Source organism: Nerophis ophidion, linkage group LG13 (genome assembly GCF_033978795.1).
Source record: "Nerophis ophidion isolate RoL-2023_Sa linkage group LG13, RoL_Noph_v1.0, whole genome shotgun sequence".
Taxonomy (NCBI): Eukaryota; Metazoa; Chordata; class Actinopteri; order Syngnathiformes; family Syngnathidae; genus Nerophis; species Nerophis ophidion.
This window is the reverse complement of record NC_084623.1, coordinates 2,947,756-2,974,535: the sequence shown is the minus strand read 5'-3', so window position 1 is coordinate 2,974,535 and position 26,780 is coordinate 2,947,756. Positions and strand designations below refer to the sequence as shown.

General features: G+C 42.1%; 2 protein-coding genes across 4 annotated transcripts in view; both read right to left on the bottom strand.

Moving 5' to 3' along the window:
• The window catches only part of LOC133564866 (uncharacterized), a 57,205-nt gene extending 44,984 nt beyond the window's left edge, over positions 1-12,221 (bottom strand). Inside the window, exons 1-3 of the mRNA XM_061919408.1 lie at positions 11,849-12,221; positions 9,211-9,285; positions 7,156-7,414 (exon numbers count right to left, since the gene is read on the bottom strand). Of these exons, the coding sequence (XP_061775392.1) occupies positions 7,156-7,414; positions 9,211-9,285; positions 11,849-11,957 (443 nt within the window). The 5' untranslated portion in view covers positions 11,958-12,221. The remainder of the gene's footprint in view (positions 1-7,155; positions 7,415-9,210; positions 9,286-11,848) is intronic.
• Positions 12,222-16,013: 3,792 nt separating this feature from the next.
• LOC133564114 (interleukin-1 receptor type 2) overlaps positions 16,014-26,780 on the bottom strand; it is a 12,569-nt gene continuing 1,802 nt past the window's right edge. Inside the window, exons 2-10 of one of the 3 annotated variants that reach the window (XR_009809225.1) lie at positions 26,371-26,629; positions 26,128-26,302; positions 23,368-23,548; positions 22,397-22,468; positions 22,260-22,325; positions 22,054-22,189; positions 17,620-17,765; positions 16,628-17,528; positions 16,014-16,590 (exon numbers count right to left, since the gene is read on the bottom strand). Coding sequence is in view for 1 of the 3 variants with exons in the window: in XM_061918240.1 (XP_061774224.1) it covers positions 17,365-17,528; positions 17,620-17,765; positions 22,054-22,189; positions 22,260-22,325; positions 22,397-22,468; positions 23,368-23,548; positions 26,128-26,302; positions 26,371-26,629 (1,199 nt within the window). In the remaining 2 variants the exon portion in view is untranslated. Of the gene's footprint in view, positions 17,529-17,619; positions 17,766-22,053; positions 22,190-22,259; positions 22,326-22,396; positions 22,469-23,367; positions 23,549-26,127; positions 26,303-26,370; positions 26,630-26,780 lie in introns of all 3 variants that reach the window. The other 2 variants (XR_009809226.1, XM_061918240.1) reach the window with 2 other exon arrangements.

Genomic DNA, 26,780 nt, shown 5'->3' with positions numbered 1-26,780 from the left:
ATTCCCAGTCAGATGTTTCTTTAATCAATTAACGTCATTGAAAAACAAACCTTTCCAATGTCCAATTAGATACTATCAATTAATTATAATTATTATTTATAATTGAAATTAATTGCATTTCCTCCAATCACATGTAAATGAATTCCCTGAAATACTTTTAATTCAAATTTATTAATAAACATTTTTGCATCGTTTACCTGAAATTAATTTTCCTCAAAATGTTTAAATTAAAATGTCTTTCAAATTCAACTCAATTATTTTACTTGAAATTCATTACTCACAAAATAAATCCTGTTTGATGTATTTCATCTTCAAATGGTGGTCTGCCTACCTGACCACACACTGGTACTGTCCTATACTTGACATGGTGGTCTGCCTACCTGACCACACACTGGTACTGTCCTATACTTGACATGGTGGTCTGCCTACCTGACCACACACTGGTACTGTCCTATACTTGACATGGTGGTCTGCCTACCTGACCACACACACTGGTACTGTCCCTATACTTGACATGGTGGTCTGCCTACCTGACCACACACTGGTACTGTCCTATACTTGACATGGTGGTCTGCCTACCTGACCACACACTGGTACTGTCCTATACTTGACATGGTGGTCTGCCTACCTGACCACACACACTGGTACTGTCCTATACTTGACATGGTGGTCTGCCTACCTGACCACACACTGGTACTGTCCTATACTTGACATGGTGGTCTGCCTACCTGACCACACACACTGGTACTGTCCTATACTTGACATGGTGGTCTGCCTACCTGACCACACACACTGGTACTGTCCTATACTTGACATGGTGGTCTGCCTACCTGACACACACACTGGTACTGTCCTATACTTGACATGGTGGTCTGCCTACCTGACCACACACTGGTACTGTCCTATACTTGACATGGTGGTCTGCCTACCTGACCACACACTGGTACTGTCCTATACTTGACATGGTGGTCTGCCTACCTGACCACACACTGGTACTGTCCTATACTTGACATGGTGGTCTGCCTACCTGACCACACACTGGTACTGTCCTATACTTGACATGTTGGTCTGCCTACCTGACCACACACTGGTACTGTCCTATACTTGACATGGTGGTCTGCCTACCTGACCACACACTGGTACTGTCCTATACTTGACATGGTGGTCTGCCTACCTGACCACACACTGGTACTGTCCTATACTTGACATGGTGGTCTGCCTACCTGACCACACACTGGTACTGTCCTATACTTGACATGGTGGTCTGCCTACCTGACCACACACTGGTACTGTCCTATACTTGACATGGTGGTCTGCCTACCTGACCACACACTGGTACTGTCCTATACTTGACATGGTGGTCTGCCTACCTGACCACACACTGGTACTGTCCTATACTTGACATGGTGGTCTGCCTACCTGACCACACACACTGGTACTGTCCTATACTTGACATGGTGGTCTGCCTACCTGACCACACACTGGTACTGTCCTATACTTGACATGGTGGTCTGCCTACCTGACCACACACACTGGTACTGGTCCTATACTTGACATGGTGGTCTGCCTACCTGACCACACACTGGTACTGTCCTATACTTGACATGGTGGTCTGCCTACCTGACCACACACACTGGTACTGTCCTATACTTGACATGGTGGTCTGCCTACCTGACCACACACTGGTACTGTCCTATACTTGACATGGTGGTCTGCCTACCTGACCACACACTGGTACTGTCCTATACTTGACATGGTGGTCTGCCTACCTGACCACACACTGGTACTGTCCTATACTTGACATGTTGGTCTGCCTACCTGACCACACACTGGTACTGTCCTATACTTGACATGGTGGTCTGCCTACCTGACCACACACTGGTACTGTCCTATACTTGACATGGTGGTCTGCCTACCTGACCACACACTGGTACTGTCCTATACTTGACATGGTGGTCTGCCTACCTGACCACACACTGGTACTGTCCTATACTTGACATGGTGGTCTGCCTACCTGACCACACACTGGTACTGTCCTTATACTTGACATGGTGGTCTGCCTACCTGACCACACACTGGTACTGTCCTATACTTGACATGGTGGTCTGCCTACCTGACCACACACTGGTACTGTCCTATACTTGACATGGTGGTCTGCCTACCTGACCACACACTGTACTGTCCTATACTTGACATGGTGGTCTGCCTACCTGACCACACACTGGTACTGTCCTATACTTGACATGTTGGTCTGCCTACCTGACCACACACTGGTACTGTCCTATACTTGACATGGTGGTCTGCCTACCTGACCACACACTGGTACTGTCCTATACTTGACATGGTGGTCTGCCTACCTGACCACACACTGGTACTGTCCTATACTTGACATGGTGGTCTGCCTACCTGACCACACACTGGTACTGTCCTATACTTGACATGGTGGTCTGCCTACCTGACCACACACTGGTACTGTCCTTATACTTGACATGGTGGTCTGCCTACCTGACCACACACTGGTACTGTCCTATACTTGACATGGTGGTCTGCCTACCTGACCACACACTGGTACTGTCCTATACTTGACATGGTGGTCTGCCTACCTGACCACACACTGGTACTGTCCTATACTTGACATGGTGGTCTGCCTACCTGACCACACACACTGGTACTGTCCTATACTTGACATGGTGGTCTGCCTACCTGACCACACACACTGGTACTGTCCTATACTTGACATGGTGGTCTGCCTACCTGACCACACACACTGGTACTGTCCTATACTTGACATGGTGGTCTGCCTACCTGACCACACACTGGTACTGTCCTATACTTGACATGGTGGTCTGCCTACCTGACCACACACTGGTACTGTCCTATACTTGACATGGTGGTCTGCCTACCTGACCACACACTGGTACTGTCCTATACTTGACATGGTGGTCTGCCTACCTGACCACACACTGGTACTGTCCTATACTTGACATGTTGGTCTGCCTACCTGACCACACACTGGTACTGTCCTATACTTGACATGGTGGTCTGCCTACCTGACCACACACTGGTACTGTCCTATACTTGACATGGTGGTCTGCCTACCTGACCACACACTGGTACTGTCCTATACTTGACATGGTGGTCTGCCTACCTGACCACACACTGGTACTGTCCTATACTTGACATGGTGGTCTGCCTACCTGACCACACACTGGTACTGTCCTATACTTGACATGGTGGTCTGCCTACCTGACCACACACTGGTACTGTCCCTATACTTGACATGGTGGTCTGCCTACCTGACCACACACACTGGTACTGTCCTATACTTGACATGGTGGTCTGCCTACCTGACCACACACTGGTACTGTCCTATACTTGACATGGTGGTCTGCCTACCTGACCACACACACTGGTACTGTCCTATACTTGACATGGTGGTCTGCCTACCTGACCACACACACTGGTACTGTCCTATACTTGACATGGTGGTCTGCCTACCTGACCACACACACTGGTACTGTCCTATACTTGACATGGTGGTCTGCCTACCTGACCACACACTGGTACTGTCCTATACTTGACATGGTGGTCTGCCTACCTGACCACACACTGGTACTGTCCTATACTTGACATGGTGGTCTGCCTACCTGACCACACACTGGTACTGTCCTATACTTGACATGTTGGTCTGCCTACCTGACCACACACTGGTACTGTCCTATACTTGACATGGTGGTCTGCCTACCTGACCACACACTGGTACTGTCCTATACTTGACATGGTGGTCTGCCTACCTGACCACACACTGGTACTGTCCTATACTTGACATGGTGGTCTGCCTACCTGACCACACACTGGTACTGTCCTATACTTGACATGGTGGTCTGCCTACCTGACCACACACTGGTACTGTCTTATACTTGACATGGTGGTCTGCCTACCTGACCACACACTGGTACTGTCCTATACTTGACATGGTGGTCTGCCTACCTGACCACACACTGGTACTGTCCTATACTTGACATGGTGGTCTGCCTACCTGACCACACACTGGTACTGTCCTATACTTGACATGGTGGTCTGCCTACCTGACCACACACTGGTACTGTCCTATACTTGACATGTTGGTCTGCCTACCTGACCACACACTGGTACTGTCCTATACTTGACATGGTGGTCTGCCTACCTGACCACACACTGGTACTGTCCTATACTTGACATGGTGGTCTGCCTACCTGACCACACACTGGTACTGTCCTATACTTGACATGTTGGTCTGCCTACCTGACCACACACTGGTACTGTCCTATACTTGACATGGTGGTCTGCCTACCTGACCACACACTGGTACTGTCCTATACTTGACATGGTGGTCTGCCTACCTGACCACACACTGGTACTGTCCTATACTTGACATGGTGGTCTGCCTACCTGACCACACACTGGTACTGTCCTATACTTGACATGGTGGTCTGCCTACCTGACCACACACTGGTACTGTCCTATACTTGACATGGTGGTCTGCCTACCTGACCACACACTGGTACTGTCCTATACTTGACATGGTGGTCTGCCTACCTGACCACACACTGGTACTGTCCTATACTTGACATGGTGGTCTGCCTACCTGACCACACACTGGTACTGTCCTATACTTGACATGGTGGTCTGCCTACCTGACCACACACACTGGTACTGTCCTATACTTGACATGGTGGTCTGCCTACCTGACCACACACACTGGTACTGTCCTATACTTGACATGGTGGTCTGCCTACCTGACCACACACACTGGTACTGTCCTATACTTGACATGGTGGTCTGCCTACCTGACCACACACTGGTACTGTCCTATACTTGACATGGTGGTCTGCCTACCTGACCACACACTGGTACTGTCCTATACTTGACATGGTGGTCTGCCTACCTGACCACACACTGGTACTGTCCTATACTTGACATGTTGGTCTGCCTACCTGACCCACACACTGGTACTGTCCTATACTTGACATGGTGGTCTGCCTACCTGACCACACACTGGTACTGTCCTATACTTGACATGGTGGTCTGCCTACCTGACCACACACTGGTACTGTCCTATACTTGACATGGTGGTCTGCCTACCTGACCACACACTGGTACTGTTCCTATACTTGACATGGTGGTCTGCCTACCTGACCACACACTGGTACTGTCTTATACTTGACATGGTGGTCTGCCTACCTGACCACACACTGGTACTGTCCTATACTTGACATGGTGGTCTGCCTACCTGACCACACACTGGTACTGTCCTATACTTGACATGGTGGTCTGCCTACCTGACCACACACTGGTACTGTCCTATACTTGACATGGTGGGTCTGCCTACCTGACCACACACTGGTACTGTCCTATACTTGACATGTTGGTCTGCCTACCTGACCACACACTGGTACTGTCCTATACTTGACATGGTGGTCTGCCTACCTGACCACACACTGGTACTGTCCTATACTTGACATGGTGGTCTGCCTACCTGACCACACACTGGTACTGTCCTATACTTGACATGGTGGTCTGCCTACCTGACCACACACTGGTACTGTCCTATACTTGACATGGTGGTCTGCCTACCTGACCACACACTGGTACTGTCTTATACTTGACATGGTGGTCTGCCTACCTGACCACACACTGGTACTGTCCTATACTTGACATGGTGGTCTGCCTACCTGACCACACACTGGTACTGTCCTATACTTGACATGGTGGTCTGCCTACCTGACCACACACTGGTACTGTCCTATACTTGACATGGTGGTCTGCCTACCTGACCACACACACTGGTACTGTCCTATATTTGACATGGTGGTCTGCCTACCTGACCACACACTGGTACTGTCCTATACTTGACATGGTGGTCTGCCTACCTGACCACACACTGGTACTGTCCTATACTTGACATGGTGGTCTGCCTACCTGACCACACACTGGTACTGTCCTATACTTGACATGGTGGTCTGCCTACCTGACCACACACTGGTACTGTCCTATACTTGACATGGTGGTCTGCCTACCTGACCACACACACTGGTACTGTCCTATACCTGACATGGTGGTCTGCCTACCTGACCACACACACTGGTACTGTCCTATATTTGACATGGTGGTCTGCCTACCTGACCACACACTGGTACTGTCCTATATTTGACATGGTGGTCTGCCTACCTGACCACACACACTGGTACTGTCCTATATTTGACATGGTGGTCTGCCTACCTGACCACACACTGGTACTGTCCTATACTTGACATGGTGGTCTGCCTACCTGACCACACACTGGTACTGTCCTATACTTGACATGGTGGTCTGCCTACCTGACCACACACTGGTACTGTCCTATACTTGACATGGTGGTCTGCCTACCTGACCACACACTGGTACTGTCCTATACTTGACATGGTGGTCTGCCTACCTGACCACACACACTGGTACTGTCCTATACCTGACATGGTGGTCTGCCTACCTGACCACACACTGGTACTGTCCTATACTTGACATGGTGGTCTGCCTACCTGACCACACACTGGTACTGTCCTATACTTGACATGGTGGTCTGCCTACCTGACCACACACACTGGTACTGTCCTATACCTGACATGGTGGTCTGCCTACCTGACCACACACACTGGTACTGTCCTATATTTGACATGGTGGTCTGCCTACCTGACCACACACTGGTACTGTCCTATATTTGACATGGTGGTCTGCCTACCTGACCACACACACTGGTACTGTCCTATATTTGACATGGTGGTCTGCCTACCTGACCACACACTGGTACTGTCCTATACTTGACATGGTGGTCTGCCTACCTGACCACACACTGGTACTGTCCTATACTTGACATGGTGGTCTGCCTACCTGACCACACACTGGTACTGTCCTATACTTGACATGGTGGTCTGCCTACCTGACCACACACACTGGTACTGTCCTATACCTGACATGGTGGTCTGCCTACCTGACCACACACACTGGTACTGTCCTATATTTGACATGGTGGTCTGCCTACCTGACCACACACTGGTACTGTCCTATACTTGACATGGTGGTCTGCCTACCTGACCACACACTGGTACTGTCCTATACTTGACATGGTGGTCTGCCTACCTGACCACACACTGGTACTGTCCGGCGTCCTCCAGCGTGACGTTGAGCAGCCACAAGGTTTCTCCCAGCACCAAAACACCTGCGCTGACGTTGCCCAGCTCCTCACCCGTCTCCAGGCGGCGCCAGCTGACCTCGTACGGCACGGCGGCGAAGTCGAAGACGTCGGGGGCTACCAGGGTGCAGTTGATCATGGCGGCGTCCCCCGGCACCGTGAACACCTTCTCGAACTGCAGCCGGTAGTCGGTGCAGTTGTCTATGTCTGTTAGGTCACAAACACACAAAGGCTATGTCATCCCTACAAGCCTTTTTTGCTGGTTTCGCAGGTTTCCCTCTATAAATATATATATACATATATATATATATATATATATATATATATATATATATATATATATATATATAAACATTTATTTCTATTTATTTTTATTCAAATATTTTATTTTTTGTAAATGTTTAATAATTGATATGTTTTTGTTGATCGGTTCCTTTTTTTTAACGAATGAATATTTTTGGGGAGTTTGAACATTTCCTTTTCCTTTTTTTTTTTTCACAGAATTTTTCAGATCAATACTTTTCATCCCATTTGTCCAGAATTGCAACAGGTTGGTAAACAAAGTCAGACTTTGCATCCTGGCAGGTCGGCAGGCAAGAAGGACGGATAACAGACAGACAATATTAATAACAGATCATTATATTAACAATAATATTAAACACATTAATAATAGATAATTAGTCACAATCGGCACAAGCTGACTTGTTAAAGTTCAACGTTTCCTTTGTTTTCTTTGCTTATTCTAGTTGAACGCTCTTTCTTTTTTTGTTGTTTTTTTAGGTTGAATATGATCTTTTTTGTAAACCTTTCTTTATTTATTAATATCACTTACTTTTTTAAACATTCACTTGTATTTAAAATCCATTTGTTTTTAATGTTATGTTAAATTGTTACCTTTTTAAATTAATTTCAAGTTAAATGTTTCTCTTCTTTGTTTCAATATTTATATATATATATATATATATACAAACGTTTGTATATACGAACAATGTTGTTTTTTAAAGGAAAGTTTCCGATCAATACTGTTTATGTTTTTGTACCACAATTTTACAAGATTGCGACACGTACGTAAAGAAAGTCAGACTTTGCATCTTTCCTGGAAAAGATAGATGATAATAATAATAATAATAATAATAACAATTGATAATAATAATAATAACAACAATAGTAATAATAATGATAATAATAATAATAACAATAGTAATAACAATAATAATAATGACAATAATATTAATAACAATAACAATAATAATAATAATAATAATATGAGTTGGCGACTTGTCCAGGGTGCACCCCGCTTTCCACCCGAATGCACCCCCCGCGACCCCGAAAGGGACAAGCTGTAGAAAATGGTCGAATAGATAATAATAATAATAATGACAATAATAATAATGATAATAATAACAATACTAATGAAAATAATATTAATGATAATAATGCAAATAGTAATAATAATTATAATAATAACAATAATAATAATACAAATATAATAATAATAACAATAATAATAATAACGTAATAATGATAACAACCCTAATAATAATAACAATAATAATAATTCAAAAATAATTATAATTATCCACCCATCCATTTTCTACCGCTTATTCCCTTTGGGGTTACAGGGGGTGCTAAATAAATGAATAAAATAATAATAATAATAATAATAATAATGTAATCATGATAATAATAACAATAATAATAATAAAATATAATAATAAAAAAAATTATAACTATAATAATAACAATAATAATATTAATAGTAAAAATCATAATAATAACGACAGTAATAATAATAATTATTATTATTATAATTATAATAATAGCAAATACATAAATAAAAGAATAAAAATAATGCTAATAATACCAATAATAATAATAGTATTAATAACAAAAATAATAACAATAATAATGGTAAAAATAATAACAGCAACAACAATAATAATAATAGTAATAGTAACAATAACATAATAATAACGATAATAATAATAATAACTCCAACTGACCGTGAGCCCAAAGTGCAGAGGTCCAGCAGAAGCAGAAAAGCATCATCAGGTGGACAACATCAACAACACCCATGACTGAAACACAGATGGTTCAAGTACAATTGAAAACAAGTCACAGGAGCTCGCCATGTCGGAACTTAAGCTCCGCCTCCTTACTCATGACTAACAGTTCACACTTTGCTCCAAAAACTTCTGAACAAACTTAAAAATACCAGATGGATGTCTCATCTTCTCCAACCTGTGTGTGTGTGTGTGTGTGTGTGTGTGTGTGTGTATGTGTGTGTGTGGGGCAATGATCATACATAAACAGGACTCTATGGCCATCATCACACACCACTTCCTGTCTGTTCTCTAATGCTCTATGGCCATCATCACACACCACTTCCTGTCTGTTCTCTAATGCTCTATGGCCATCATCACACACCACTTCCTGTCTGTACTCCCATACTCTATGGCCATCATCACACACCACTTCCTGTCTGTTCTCTAATGCTCTATGGCCATCATCACACACCACTTCCTGTCTGTTCTCTAATGCTCTATGGCCATCATCACACACCACTTCCTGTCTGTACTCCCATACTCTATGGCCATCATCACACACCACTTCCTGTCTGTTCTCTAATGCTCTATGGCCATCATCACACACCACTTCCTGTCTGTTCTCTAATGCTCTATGGCCATCATCACACACCACTTCCTGTCTGTTCTCTAATGCTCTATGGCCATCATCACACACCACTTCCTGTCTGTTCTCTAATGCTCTATGGCCATCATCACACCATCCATGTGCTAAAAAGCATAATTTTGTCACCTTTATACTTTTTAGTGACAACTTGTATTTTTCTCAACAACTTTGGAGGTCTCCAACATGGAGCCCTCCTTGTTGCTGTGACGACCAATACTGTCCTGTTGCCATGACGACAGCTTGAGTGACATTTAATTATCCGGTGGCTATGACAACAGATTGATTGACCGTTTCTATCCTGTTGCTATGACAACAGATTGATTGACCGTTTCTATCCTGTTGCTATGACAACAGATTGATTAACCGTTTCCATCCTGTTGCTATGACAACAGATTGATTGACCGTTTCTGTCCTGTTGCTATGACAACAGCTTGATTGACCATTACTGTATTGTTGCTATGACAACAGTTTGATTGACCATTGCTGTCCTGTTGCTATGACAACAGTTTGATTGACCATTACTGTCCTGTTGTTATGACAACAGCTTGATTGACCGTTTCTGTCCTGTTGTTATGACAACAGCTTGATTGACCAATACTGTACTGTTGCTATGACGACAGCTTGATTGAAGTTTACTGCGTTGTCATGGCAATAAAGATCAAAGTTGCTGATAAGTGTTTGTCCTGGATCTCATTAAAGATATGAAGTTATAATACAAAAGTAAATAAGTGAAACAAACACCTTTTTATGTTTGTTTGCTGTACAAAGGTCAAAGTTCGACCGAAAGATAACACATGTTGTTTGAGTACAAGATGGCCGCTTCTTAAAGCTTCTTTTTCACCTCTCACTTATTTCTTTCTTTACTTGAAAGCAGTACAACATGAAGTAGTAGTCATCAACTTTACTGATACAGTGTAATAGTACTACAAACATGTACCAAGTGGGATGTTCTTCATGCTGACTCAGCGCTCTGAGTCATGAAGATTGGCCGCTTTGTTTTGCCACTTCAAAAACTCAACTTTTATTTTGATGTCAAACACACTTCCTGACCTGCTTCTCCAGTGTGACGTCACCAGCACTACTTCAAAGAGGACACCTTTGACATGCTTCAAGCTTTGAAGATACAATCTGGCTGAAAGACTTAAAGGCTTTTATTTTGAAAGTTTTAGAGAACCTGTAACACTTCAATGTTGTTGTTCCAGGGAATAAGAGTTTGGACAGCTTTTATTCTGAAAAGCCAAACCTAAATACTATTATACTCACTGGGTGGCATCCTTAATTGTCTGCTTTATCTACAAAATAAAATTGTTCACTGATAACAGTCTTATCTTTATATATATATATATATATATATATATATATATATATATATATATATATATATATATATATATATATATATATATATATATATATATATATATATATACTCGTTTTTTGCTGCACACTTCAAATTACAAGCAAAATGTGTGACTAATTACATTAACAGTGGCATTTTATTTGTAAAAGCCACATCCACATGCCTATACTTTAATCTTTTTTTTTTTTTTTTTCAAAATAAAGAGATTATGACAAATTGCTTTGGTTCTTTAAATCACCGTCATCTGACTACATCACAGAACTGTTATTTTGATTTAAAAAAAAAAACACAAGCTCTTGTTTTTGTGAAATGTTTGAACCTGCATCATATTATTTGTCAAGATACACTTCGACCTGGCTTTTATTTTGAAAAGCCAAACGCCACGCTACTTCCTAGGTGACACCTTGACGTTAGAATTAAAAAATAAAAACAGTCTTTAAAACAACAATAACATAACTAGTGCATCATTAAAAACAATGAAAGGACACATTTTACTTTGAAAAGTCTCCTGTGCAGAGTTACCGTAATGCCTGCAGTAAACGGGCAGGCGAATTAAAGCCTTTTTCAACTTTCTTGCTGGACAAACTCACCGGGCGGTCGACGGAGGTGAGGAAGAGGATGAGGGTGAGGGTGAGGGTGAGGGTGAAGGTGAGGGTGAAGTCCACCTGAGGTCACATGACAGCCAGGTAGGGTCCACATAGAAGGTGAAGTCACGTGGCGTCCTGGGCGAGGACTTCCCGTCAAGTGAGGACTTGTAACTTCTTATGGAAGCTGAGTTGAGCAACAACTGGGAGGAGAACTTCTCACCGTGACACACACACACACACACACACACACACACACACACACACACACACACACACACACACACACACACACACACACACACACACACACACACACACACGCACACACACACTCACACACACACACACACACACACACACGCACACACACACACACACGCACACACACACGCGCACACACACGCACACACACACACACGCACTCACACGCACACACGCACGCACGCACACACGCACACACACACTCACACAAACGCACACACACGCACGCGCACAAGCACACACACGCGCACACGACATTCCACTGTGCTGCTTCACGCTGTCCACGTGGCGCTCTCTGGTGGCCAAAAAGCAGAATTGCAGCCACACAATCCTTCACTGTAACAAAATTTTCCAATCAAACTACTTCATCTTTGAGAAATGTTTCTTATAATGTACTTTTTTTTTTCAGGCATTGAGAATGTTATACTTTTATTTTAAATCATGTTTACTTTCATTAATTTTATGTTGAAATTTAAATTAATCCCTGAGAAGGTGAGAGGCAATAGCATAAAGCTATGTCCCGGCAAGAAATCTGCCTTCAAAAGACTTTGGCTTATTAGTGATTCCCAGAGCCCCAAAAAAGTCTGCGGGCTTTTCTATTGGGACTCCAGTACTCTGGAATGCCCTCCCGGTAACAGTTCCAGATGCTTCCTCAGTAGAAGCATTTAAGTCCCATCTTAAAGGGGAACATTATCAGCAGACCTATGTCAGCGTCAATATATACCTTGATGGTGCAGAAAAAAGACCACATTTTTTTTCAAACCGATTTCCGAACTCTAAATGGCTGAATTTTGGCGAATTAAACGCCTTTCTATTATTTGCTTATGGAGCGATGACGTCACAACGTGACTTCACCTTGGTAGTCAACCGCCATTTCCTCAAACACATTATAAACATCGAGTCAAAACAGCTCTGTTATTTTACGTTTTTTCGACTGTTTTCCGTACCTTGGAGACATCATGCCTGGTCGGTGTGTTGTCGGAGTTTGTAACAACACCATCAGGGACAGATTCAAGTTGATTTACGTAGAGTGTGCATCGATTAGCACGGCATGCTAATCGATGCTAACATGCTATTTAGTCTAGCTGTCTGTACATTTGTAGCTATATTTGCATCCAGCCTTTCCCTCCATCCACATTTAATGCCAAACAAACACTTACCAATCGACAGATTTAAGTTGCTTCAGTGTCACAAGATGCGAAAGTCCCGATCGTTTGGTCTGCACATTTTACCGGCGATGCTAAGGCAGACATGGCACAGAGATGTATGGATAACCTGCAGATGCATTTACAACAATAAAGTCAACGAAATCACAAAGGTTAGTTTTGTTGATGTTATTGACTTATGTGCTAATCAGACATATTTGGTCGCGGCATGACTGCCAGCTAATCGATGCTAACATGCTATTTAGGCTAGCTGTCTGTACATTTGTAGCTATATTTGCATCCAGCCTTTCCCTCCACCCACATTTAATGCCAAACAAACACTTACCAATCAACGGATTTAAGTTGCTCCAGTGTCACAATATGCGAAAGTCCCGATCGTTGGTCTGCACATTTTACTGGCAATGCTAAAGCAGACATTGCCGACTAGCATCAATAGCTATCCGCTCAATAGCTTCAGTTTCTTCTTCAATTTCATTTTCGCTATCTGCCTCCATACTCCAACCATCCGTTTCAATACATGCGTAATCTGTTGAATCGCTTACGCCGCTGAAATCCGAGTCTGAATCCGAGCTAATGTCGCTATGTCTTGCTGTGGTATCAGCCATGTTTGTTTGTATTGGCAGCACTAGATGACGTCACAGGGAAATGGACGGTGGCTTCACAGGTTGCAAAAATCAGTCACTTTAAAGCCTTTTTTCGGGATATTACATGATGGGTAAACTTTTAAAAAAACTTCGAAAAATAAAATAAGCCACTGGGAACTGATTTTTATTGGTTTTAACCCTTCTCAAATTGTGATAATGTTCCCCTTTAAAACTCATTTGTATACTCTAGCCTGTAAACAGACCCCCTTTTTAGACCAGTTGATCTGCCCTTTCTTTTCTTTTTCTCCTCTGTCCCACTCTCCCTTGTGGAGGGGGTCTGGCACGATGGACACGGATGAAGTACTGGCTGTCCAGAGTCGGGACCCAGGATGGACCGCTCGTCCAGAGTTGGGACACAGGATGGACCGCTTGTCCAGAGTCGGGACCCAGGATGGACCGCTCGTCCAGAGTCGGGACCCAGGATGGACCGCTCGTCCAGAGTCGGGACCCAGGATGGACCGCTCGTCCAGAGTCGGGACCCAGGATGGACCGCTCGTCCAGAGTTGGGACACAGGATGGACCGCTCGTCCAGAGTCGGGACCCAGGATGGACCGCTCGTCCAGAGTTGGGACACAGGATGGACCGCTCGCCTGTGTATCAGCTGTGACATCTCTGCGCTGCTGATCTGCCTCCGCTTGGGAGGGTTTCCTGCTGGCTCCACTATGGACTTGCTACTATATTGGATCCACTTTGGACGGGACTCTCGCTACTATAGTGGATCCACTATGAATTGGACTCTCATGGTTATGTTGGATCCACTATGGATCGGACTTTCACAGTATCATGTTAGACCCGCTCGACATCCATTCCTTTCGGTCCCCCGGGGTGAGTTTTTCCTTGCCCTTATGAGGGCTCTACTGAGGATGTTGTTGTGGTTTGTGCAGCCCTTTGAGACACTTGTGATTTAGGGCTATATAAATAAACATTGATTGATTATAGTATTCATCTTGACACATAAGGATGAATCAATGAATGGACATTCACTTCAGGGGGGCGTGTTGTTCCCAACATCTTTTTTATTACAGATGTGGGAAAGGAGGCGGGGGGCGTGAGCGGCAACAGCATTGAACTTGACACATACGGGTAAATAAACATTCACTTCAGGGGGGCGTGAAAATAATCCGTCTCCAAGTAAAATGTTGTTCCAAACAGCATTTTTTGTTAGGAATTGGTCAAGGGGGGACCCCGGGATGCAGAGACGGGAGGCAAGTTTAAATAATAAAGGAAATACATTTAATGAGTCCAAAAGGTGTAACAAAAAGTGACGGGGCAGAAAATGCACGCCATGAAAAACTAAATGAAGCCGGTTCCCCAGCGGTCGGCAGCGGACAAGTCAGGGCGCACTAGCATGCGGGCTAAAGGTCTCTAGTGCCTCCAGGAGGCTAGAAAACTAAATACATCAAGGTTAGGTGTACTTCAAATAGGAAAATGAACATACCGGACTGGCGAGGCGAAGCAGGTTCATGCATGTAGGAAGTGCAGGATTGAAATGAACCGACAAGACCAGCTGTGGGTGACGGGTTTAAATCCTCCTGGGGAGGAAATGGTTGCAGGTGTGCCCTTGTGCCCTTGTGCCCTTGTGCCCGCCCCTCGCTGGAGGCTAACGAGCTGAGGAAACAAATCACAACAAAAGAGAAGGCAGAGAAATAAAAACATCACATTTTTATTATGTTATATATGTGGGGCAGGGGAGCAGAGGGGGCGTGAGAGGCAATAGCATACATCTTGACACATGCAGATGAATAAACATTCACAACACGGGGGGCGGGGGGCGTGAAAACACTCCGTCTCCTAGTAAAATGTTGTTCCTAACAGCTATTTTAATACTGTTATATACGTGGGAGGGGGCAGGGGGAGGGGCGTGAGAGGCAATAGCATACATCTTGACACATGCAGATGAATAAACATTCACAACACGGGGGGGCGTGAAAACACTCCATCTCCTAGTAAAATGTTGTTCCAAACAGCTATTTTAATACTGTTATATATGTGGGAGGGGGCAGGGGGAGGGGCGTGAGAGGCAATAGCATACATCTTGACACATGCCGATGAATAAACATTCACTTCAGGGGGGCATGAAAAAAATCTGTCTCCAAGTTGTTGTTCCAAACAGTTTTTTTTAATATGTTATATATGTGGGGAAGGGGAGCAGGGGGGCGTGAGAGTCAATAGCATACATCTTGACATATATGCATGAATAAACATTCACAACAAGGAGGGGTGTGAAAACATTCCGTCTTCTAGTAAAATGTTGTTCCAAACAGCTTTTTTAATACTGTTATATAATATATGGGGGGGGGCGTGAGAGTCAATAGCATTTATCTTAACACATATGGATAATGAAATAATAAACATTCACTACGGGGGGGGGGGCGTGAAAACATTCTGTCTCCTAGTAAAATGTTGTTTCAAACTCTTTTAATACTGTTATATATGTGGGGGGCCGTGAGAGGCAATAGCATATTTGCATACATATTGACACATTCTCATGAATAAATTAATAAACAGTCATTTCAGGGGGGGCGTGAAACAAATGATGTGTCCTAGTAAGATGTTGTTCCAAACAGCTTTTCTAATACCATTATATAAGTGACGTGCACCTGGGGATAGGCCCCTCCCACCTCCAAAGACATGCACCTGGGGATAGGCCCCTCCCACCTCCAAAGACATGCACCTGGGGATAGGCCCCTCCCACCTCCAAAGACATGCACCTGGGGATAGGTTGATTGGCAACACTAAATGGTCCCTAGTGTGTGAATGTTGTCTGTCTATCTGTGTTGGCCCTGCGATGAGGTGGCGACTTGTCCAGGGTGTACTCTGCCTTCCGCTCGATTGTAGCTGAGATAGGGACCAGCGCCCCCCACGACCCCAAAAAGGGACAAGGGGTAGGAAATGGATGGATGGATATATGTGGGGAAGGGGGGGAGGGGCGTGGTCAATAAACTAAAATCAGATCAATGAGGTAGGAGGTGATCAATAAAGTGGGAGGTGATCAATAAAGTGGGAGGTGATCAATGAAGTGGTAGGTGATCAATAAAGTGGGAGGTGATCAATATACTGGGAGGTGATCAATAAAGTGGGAGGTGATCAATAAAGTGGGAGGTGATCAATGAAGTGGGAGGTGATCAATAAAGTGGGAGGTGATCAATTAAGTGGGAGGTGATCAATAAAGTGGGAGGTGATCAATAAAGTGGGAGGTGATCAATGAAATGGGAGGTGATCAATAAAGTTGGAGGTGATCAATAAAGTGGAAGGTGATCAATAAAGTGGGAGGTGATCAATAAAGTGGGAGGTGATCAATAAAGTGGGAGGTGATCAATAAAGTGGGAGGTGATCAATATAGTGGGAGGTGATCAATAAAGTGGGAGGTGATCAATAAAGTGGGAGGTGATCAATAAAGTGGGAGGTGATCAATAAAGTGGGAGGTGATCAATAAAGTGGGAGGTGATCAGTCCTCCGCACTGCAGGTGGTGCTGTTCTGCCGGGCCAGGAAGTAGTCCAGTTTCTTCTTCTTCTGTTTGGGCCTGAGTAGAACGCAGAGGAAGACCAAGACCACCGCCAGGAAACAGGAAGTGGCCACCACAGAGACCGCCATCCAGGTGGGCGTGGCATCTGTGAGCGTGCAAGAAGAAGAAGAAGAAGAAGAACTTGTCAGCCCCTGCTGGCAGCTGCCGGCATTGCATGTCAATACTCTGAAGGTCACCTTCCAGATGGAGGCGGACCACCACTTCCTGTCTGCCGCCGCGGTTGTGAGCCACACATCGGAGCTCCGCCTCCGCGTCCTGGTCCGTCATCGCCACGACGATGAGCCTGGACTCCACCTGGCAGCCCGACGCCGTCCTGCTCTCCCTGGCGGCCATTTCACATCACAGACATTGTTAACAGTTCTCCATGTTTGTTTACCTTTTACACGCTATTTTATTTTGAAGCAGCGTCACTTCCTCTTTGACTCCTGTGAATGTACGCTAACTTGTTTTCTCTCATTATTAAGCTGATGAATTGCAAAGTTAACACAAAATATTTATTGAAAATATTGTAAAATATATATTACTATACTTTCTATAAATATTTTGTGCTAGCCTGGCAATTCATGAGTCGTCCACCAGGTGACGCCACTTTCTCCCCATCCAAAGCATGCAGCTAAAGTCCCAGCTTTGTTTTGCAGAACAACAATGTGTTCTTCCTGCAAGGAATGATGACTTCTTCAAAAGTGAGAAAATGTGAAAATGTTTGACATTTTGCAGCAGTTTGTGGGAAGTGAAGAAGTGACAAATAATGCATCAAAACTAGTGTGACTGACAATTATTGATCCAAGTAGTGCTTTATTGATAATATTAATCACTATTATTATTATTAGTAGTAGTAGTAGTAATATTTACTATTGTTATTACTGACCCAAGTAGTGCTTTATTGATAATATTAATCACTATTATTATTAGTAGTAGTAGTAACATTTACTATTGTTACTATTATTACTATGATTTGCTTTATTTGATGTATTTTGTATTTTATTTAATGAAATAGACTATTTAAATATTATATAAATGTAAGGATTAGTAAAGATAATTATCAATAATCTACTCTTATTTATTGGTAAAAGCAAACAAAAAAACTAACAAATTATGAAAATAAAATATAATAATAATAAAATATATGATTTCAATAAAATTATTTTAATATTTATTATTACGGCAAAATCAATAATGGTAATATTAATACTAGTTCTTACAGTTATGTTTATTCTTATTATGTCTACAATGGCTATCATGGTTACTTTTACTAGTGTTATGACTAATTATAACATTGTTATTAATAATAATTATTTGTCCATCATATGTTATACATAATTAAGTATGGTGTTAAAGGCCGACTGAAATGAGATGTTCTTATTTAAAGGGGGATAGCAGGTAACATTCTATGTCTCATACTTCATCATTTCACCATATTTTTGCTGAAAGGATTTAGTAGAGAACATCCACCATAAAGTTGGCAACTGTTGGTGCTAATAGAGAAGTCCTGCCTGTACTGGAAGTAGCAGACGATGACGTCACATGTTTGATGACGTCACATGTTTGATGACGATGACGTCACATGTTTGATGACGTCACATGTTTGATGACGATGACGTCACATGTTTGATGACGATGACGTCACATGTTTGATGACGTCACATGTTTGATGACGATGACGTCACATGTTTGATGACGATGACGTCACATGTTTGATGACGATGACGTCACATGTTTGATGACGTCACATGTTTGATGACGATGACGTCACATGTTTGATGACGTCACATGTTTGATGACGTCACATGTTTGATGAGGATGACGTCACATGTTTGATGACGATGACGTCACATGTTTGATGACGATGACGTCACATGTTTGATGACGATGACGTCACATGTTTGATGACGTCACATGTTTGATGACGTCACATGTTTGATGAGGATGACGTCACATGTTTGATGACGCCACATGTTTGATGACATCACACGTTTGATGAGGATGACGTCACATGTTTGATGAGGATGACGTCACATGTTTGATGAGGATGACGTCACATGTTTGATGACGATGACGTCACATGTTTGATGACGTCACATGTTTGATGACGATGACGTCACATGTTTGATGACGATGACGTCACATGTTTGATGAGGATGACGTCACATGTTTGATGATGATGACGTCACATGTTTGATGACATCACACGTTTGATGACGATGACGTCACATGTTTGATGACGATGACGTCACATGTTTGATGACGTCACATGTTTGATGACGTCACATGTTTGATGACGATGACGTCACATGTTTGATGACGATGACGCCACATGTTTGATGACATCACACGTTTGATGAGGATGACGTCACATGTTTGATGAGGATGACGTCACATGTTTGATGAGGATGACGTCACATGTTTGATGACGATGACGTCACATGTTTGATGACGTCACATGTTTGATGACGATGACGTCACATGTTTGATGACGATGACGTCACATGTTTGATGACGATGACGTCACATGTTTGATGATGATGACGTCACATGTTTGATGACATCACACGTTTGATGACGATGACGTCACATGTTTGATGACGATGACGTCACATGTTTGATGACGTCACATGTTTGATGACGTCACATGTTTGATGACGATGACGTCACATGTTTGATGATGATGACGTCACATGTTTGATGACATCACACGTTTGATGACGATGACGTCACATGTTTGATGACGTCACATGTTTGATGACGTCACATGTTTGATGACGTCTCATGTTTGATGACGTCACATGTTTGATGACATCACATGTTTGATGACGTCTCATGTTTGATGACGTCACATGTTTGATGACGTCTCATGTTTGATGACGTCACATGTTTGATGACATCACATGTTTGATGACGTCACATGTTTGATGACTCCTCACATATTCACTTTGATTTTAATGGGAGCCTCCAACAAAAAGTGCTATTCGGACCGAGAAAACAACAATTTCCCCATTAATTTGATCGAGGATGAAAGATTCGTGTTTGAGGATATTGATAGCGACCGACTAGAAAAAAAAAAAAAAAACGCGATTGCATTTGGACGGATTCCAATGTTTTTAGACACATTTACTAAGATAATTCTGGGAAATCACTTATCTTTCTATTGTGTTGCTAGTATTTTAGAGAGTTAAATATTCCCTGATAGTCGGAGTCGTACGTCCACGGGTGTTGACGCGCAGTGTCTCTGGGGAGTCGACGGCAGCTTCATGGACGACACAAGCTCAGCTTTTCTCCGGTAAGAACTGACTTTTCAACCACAATTTTCTCACCGAAACCTGCTGGTTGACTTTCTGTCTTGATCCATGTTGGCTTGACCGCGCTCTGATCCATAGTAAAGTTTCACCTCCGGGAATTTTAAACAAGGAATCACCGTGTGTTTGTGTGGCTAAAGGCTAAAGCTTCCCAACTCCATCTTTCTACTGTGACTTCTCCAATATTAATTGAACAAATTACAAAAGATTCAGCAACACAGATGTCCAAAATACTGTGGAATTATGCTGTTAAAGCAGACAACTTTTAGCTGTGTGTGTGTGCAGCACTCATACTTCCTAAAAACGTGTGAGGTCTTGCGTACACGTCATCATTACACGACGTTTTCAAGACGAAACTCCCGGGACATTGAAAATTGTAATTTAGTAAACTAAAGCGGCCGTATTGGCATGTGTTGCAATGTTAATATTTCATCATTGATATATAAACTATCAGACTGGCTAGTAGTGGCTTTCAGTAGGTCTTTAAATAATAAAATAAGATATACATCTGATTATTAATGATGATTGTTATAATGATTACACTCTTATTTATAGAGAATAAAGTACACATGTAACACATAATGAGTATAACATGATACAATTGAATTATATTATAAATCATAATAAAATTATTTTATTAGCTTAATTATGATACAGTTATTATGGTGATATATATATTATTATTCTATTACAGTCATAATAATAATAATAACAGTTATTGTTGTTATTATTATGAAATTGTTATCATAATAATAATTATTGTTGTTATTATTATAAATTAATAATAATAAAATAATTACAATATAATTATAATAATAATAGTTACTCAAGTTATTATTATCATGGCTGTATTTTTGTTATAATAATATTTGTATTATTTATGCAATTGTTCTTATTAAAGCCATAATAACAATTGTTATTACAGTTATTATTTATAGTTCCATTATAATAATGTAATTAACATAAGAATGATCATTAAAGCAATATTAATAATAAGATATTAATGAAATAATAATCATAATAAAAGTTATCACTGATATTATGATTATTACTACGTCTAAAATGGCTATTATGGTTATTATTACTATTATTATTATTCATAATAATAATCATATTCTAATCAATAATAATGATTATATTATGGGGTACCACACCTCCTGAGTGCTGGCATGACAATAAAGGTCCTTATTAAGATTTATTGTACGATATGTTCAATCTCACGGTCTAAAAATAATGATAATATTATGGATGATTATTATTAATATTTCCAAACCAAGCGTTCTTAAAAGAGTTTTGGAGGTTTAAAAAGCTCCTTACTTCCTGCCCCCCTGCAGGGCTCGCCCGTCCAGGTAGGAAGATTCCACCTGGAGGCCGTTGACCAACCAGAAGATGGCGGTTGATGCCATGACGTCACACTCGGTCACAACCTGGCACCAAACTTCTAATCCAGACCCTGAACAACATCAATGGCCGCAATACAAACTTTTACACTGCATTTCTTCTTGGGGGGGTAATTGTCTCACCGTGTGCCGCCTCAAAGATGCTTCTGTTGGCCGGCGAGATGATCAGCGGTGGCGAACACCTGACGGCTAAAAGGTGAAGGACACAAGCAAAACACTCGCAATTTATTCATTTTCAATCACTTTAAAACAACTCTTACTGGGAGAGGCAGGGTCAGAGGTCACTGCAGAAGTCTGCTCCACCGCCGTTTGAGTCGCAACTAATTCAGAACCTAAAAAACAAATAAAAACACAATTTTAGTAGTATTCATGTCATGTGTAGTACACGCAGTTGACCAGCAGGGGGGCGCAGTGGAGTGTTGCTCATTAAGTACAAACGTTTTTGTTCTTTCCTTCTCAGAAAATGTTTTCAAATGACAACAATTCAAAGATAATTAGTTGATAATATTTTTGAGGTTTTAGTGGACAGGATTTTTAATTTTTGCTTATTTATGGCAGCAAAATAAATGCACGTTCTGTTGATTTGCTTATTTTTCCAAAATGAATACATTTTCCTTGGAAAAATACAATGGAAAAAAAAGTTAGATTTTGAAATACATAATGCGTGGGTTCCCTCCGGGTACTCCGGCTTCCTCCCACTTCCAAAGACATGCACCTGGGGATAGGTTGATTGGCAACACTAAATTGGCCCTAGTGTGTGAATGTGAGTGTGAATGTTGTGTGTCTATCTGTGTTGGCCCTGCGATGAGGTGGCAACTTGTCCAGGGTGTACCCCGCCTTCCGCCCGATTGTAGCTGAGATAGGCGCCAGCGCCCCCCGCGACCCCGAAAGGGAATAAGCGGTAGGAAATGGATGGATGGATGGATAATTTCTATTTATTAATTTATTTTTAAATGTATTCATGTATGTATTTATGTATGTACTTATTCATTTATTTATCTATTTATTGCAGTTGCATAAATATTTAATCTGTATGTTTTTTTCATCTTAACAATTTAAAAAATTCACAATATTTTAGCCAAAAAAAAAGGAAAAATACATTAAATTCATATTTTCATGTCCATTACTCTGAAAACACTTTTATAGTGTTTCAAGAAGTGTTAGTAAAAGAAATGAACGGGATCCCAAAATGGCGATGATGTCATGAACATTCATGCAAGTTGCGAGCGACCTTGCACGAGGAGCTGAAAGAGCCTGCTGGCCGAGTACTTCCTGTCGTCCACCATCACGCCCAGGCGACACCTGTACAGGCCGGCGTCCGATGGCTGCACCGCCGAGATGAACAACTTTCCGCCCTCTTGGCGAAAAGAGCGCCATCGTTGGGCATCTAGGAGGCGGCCGGGGGCGGAGTCCTGCCGGGTGACAACGAGGTTCACAAGAATGTTGACCTTAAATATCTGCGATGTGATGATGTCACACAGTGGTAACAAGAACTGGAGAAACAACGTGAAACCACGTCTGACATTTTCTGTATTTCCAACACAGACCAGGACAAAAGTAACATTCTTTCTCCCCCTAGTGGTGAAGTTAGTAAATGACAGTTTTATGAACAATCTGAAAAAAAAAAGTCTTAAAACTTGAACAAAAATGAATGAAAATATGTGGTTTTTGGTCCACGTTGACATCTGGACTACCGCTACAAACACGCAACATTTGAATGTGATCCGAATAAAACTATGACTTGTGTACTGTGAACAAAAACATCCAATAAATCCGATTGTACTTTGGTGATTTCTTCTGTACTTTCTGTATTTCCAACATGGACAAAGACAAAAGTAGCATTAGAGTGTTTTTCTCCCCCTAGTGGTGAAATTTGTAAATGACAGTTAAATGAGTTATGTGACAAAAAATCTTAAAACTTGAGCAAAAATTAACAAAATTATCCGTTTTTGGGTCCATGTTGACATCTGGACTACTGCTGCAAACAGGCAAAATTTGAACGTGATCCGAATAAAACTGTGCCGTGTGTCCTGCGAACAAAAACATCCGATAAATCTGATTGTGATGATAAAAGCATTAGTTCACTTTTGTGTTTTCTTCTGTATTTTATATATTTCCAACACAGACGAGGACAAAAGTAACATTAGTGTTTTTCTCCCCTAGTGGTGAAATTAGTAAATGACAGTTAAATGAATAATGTGACAAAAAAATCTTAAAAGTTTAAAAAAAATGAACAAAAATATCTGGTTTTTGGACTATGTTGACATCTGTACTACTGCTATAAACACGCAAAATTTGGACATAATCCGAATAAAACTGTGACTTGTGTCCTATGAATGAAAACAGCCGATCAATCTGATTGTGATGATAGAAGCATTAGTTCAATCTTGTGTTTTCTTCTGTATTTTATTTATTTCCAACACAGACGAGGACAAAAGTAGCATTGGAGTGAGTTTTCTCTCCCTAGTGGTGAAATTAGTAAATGACAGTTAAATGAATAATGAGACAAAAATTCTTAAAACTTGAACAAAAATGAAGAAAAATATCTGTTTCTTGGTCCATGTTGACATCTGGACTACTGCTACAAACACGCAAAATTTGAACGTGATCCGAATAAAACTGTGCCATGTGTCCTGCGAACAAAAACATCCGATAAATCTGATTGTGATGATAAAAGCATTAGTTCACTTTTGTGTTTTCTTCTGTATTTTATATATTTCCAACACAGACGAGGACAAAAGTAACATTAGTGTTTTTCTCCCCCTAGTGGTGAAATTTGTAAATGACAGTTAAATGAGTAATGTGACAAAAAAATCTTAAAACTTGAGCAAAAATTAACAAAATTATCCGTTTTTGGGTCCATGTTGACATCTGGACTACTGCTGCAAACAGGCAAAATTTGAACGTGATCCGAATAAAACTGTGCCGTGTGTCCTGCGAACAAAAACATCCGATAAATCTGATTGTGATGATAAAAGCATTAGTTCAATTTTGTGTTTTCTTCTGTATTTTATATATTTCCAACACAGACGAGGACAAAAGTAACATTAGTGTTTTTCTCCCCCTAGTGGTGAAATTAGTAAATGACAGTTAAATGAATAATGTGACAAAAAAATCTTAGAAGTTTAAAAAAAATGAACAAAAATATCTGGTTTTTGGTCTATGTTGACATCTGTACTACTGCTATAAACACGCAAAATTTGGACATAATCCGAATAAAACTGTGACTTGTGTCCTATGAATGAAAACAGCCGATCAATCTGATTGTGATGATAAAAGCATTAGTTCAATCTTGTGTTTTCTTCTGTATTTTATTTATTTCCAACACAGACGAGGACAAAAGTAGCATTGGAGTGAGTTTTCTCTCCCTAGTGGTGAAATTAGTAAATGACAGTTAAATGAATAATGAGACAAAAATTCTTAAAACTTGAACAAAAATGAAGAAAAATATCTGTTTCTTGGTCCATGTTGACATCTGGACTACTGCTACAAACACGCAAAATTTGAACGTGATCCGAATAAAACTGTGCCATGTGTCCTGCGAACAAAAACATCCGATAAATCTGATTGTGATGATAAAAGCATTAGTTCACTTTTGTGTTTTCTTCTGTATTTTATATATTTCCAACACAGACGAGGACAAAAGTAACATTAGTGTTTTTCTCCCCCTAGTGGTGAAATTCATGACAGTTTCATGAACAATCTGAAAAAAAAGTCTTAAAACTTGAACAAAAATAATGGAAACTATGGGGTTTTTGTTCCATGTTGACATCCGGACTACTGCTACAAACACGCCACATTTGAACGTGATCCGAATGAAACTGTGACTTGTGTCCTGCGAACAAAAAAAATCCGATAAATCCGATTGTGATGATAAACACTTCAGTGCACTTTTGTGTCAACATTACAGCGCCAACATTCTTTCTGTCTGCACCACAGCGCCCCCCCACCCCCCCCACGCGCTGTCCCTTTAAGAGCGAGCAGCACTCACCGCCTGCCACTCGATGCGTAGCGCGCTGCGGTCAAAGTGATTCCTGGAAGGACATCGGAGCGTGACGTCGTGTCCCGCTGTGACCTTGTACTGATAGGACAGCTTGTGGACGTCCACGGAGGACGCGGCGTACACCGTCAGCGTGACGCTACCTCGCACGCAGTAGCTCGCGTTCCTGAAGAAGAAGAAAAAAAACAGAAAACCGGTGAGCGGTAAAAGCGGTGAATAATCAGCGGCGCCTACCTGAAGGTGCAGGTGTACTCCCCAGAGTCGGACACCTGAGATGGGAGGAGCCACAAGTCAGTGCCACGCTGCTGGACACGCCCCTCGCCGTCCAGGGAGGCGGCAGCGCTGGCGTTGCCCTTGGCGACGCGGTACGTCGCCGTGGGCGGGGCAATGTTGCGTACTTTGAGCGTCCTCCGGAACATGGGGAAAGACACCACCACCACCTCGCTCTCCATGTGGAACAGCTCCACCTCTGGCAGCACCGTGAAACAACCGTCTGTTGGGCGGGAGTTCACGTTGTCATGGCGACGTCCGTGCGCAATTATCGTACATGGCATCAGATATTTTCTATACGTTCATAAAACAAAGAAGTAAAATAGTCGTATGGTTTCAAGCATCATATTATTAAGAATAAATAATTAAATACC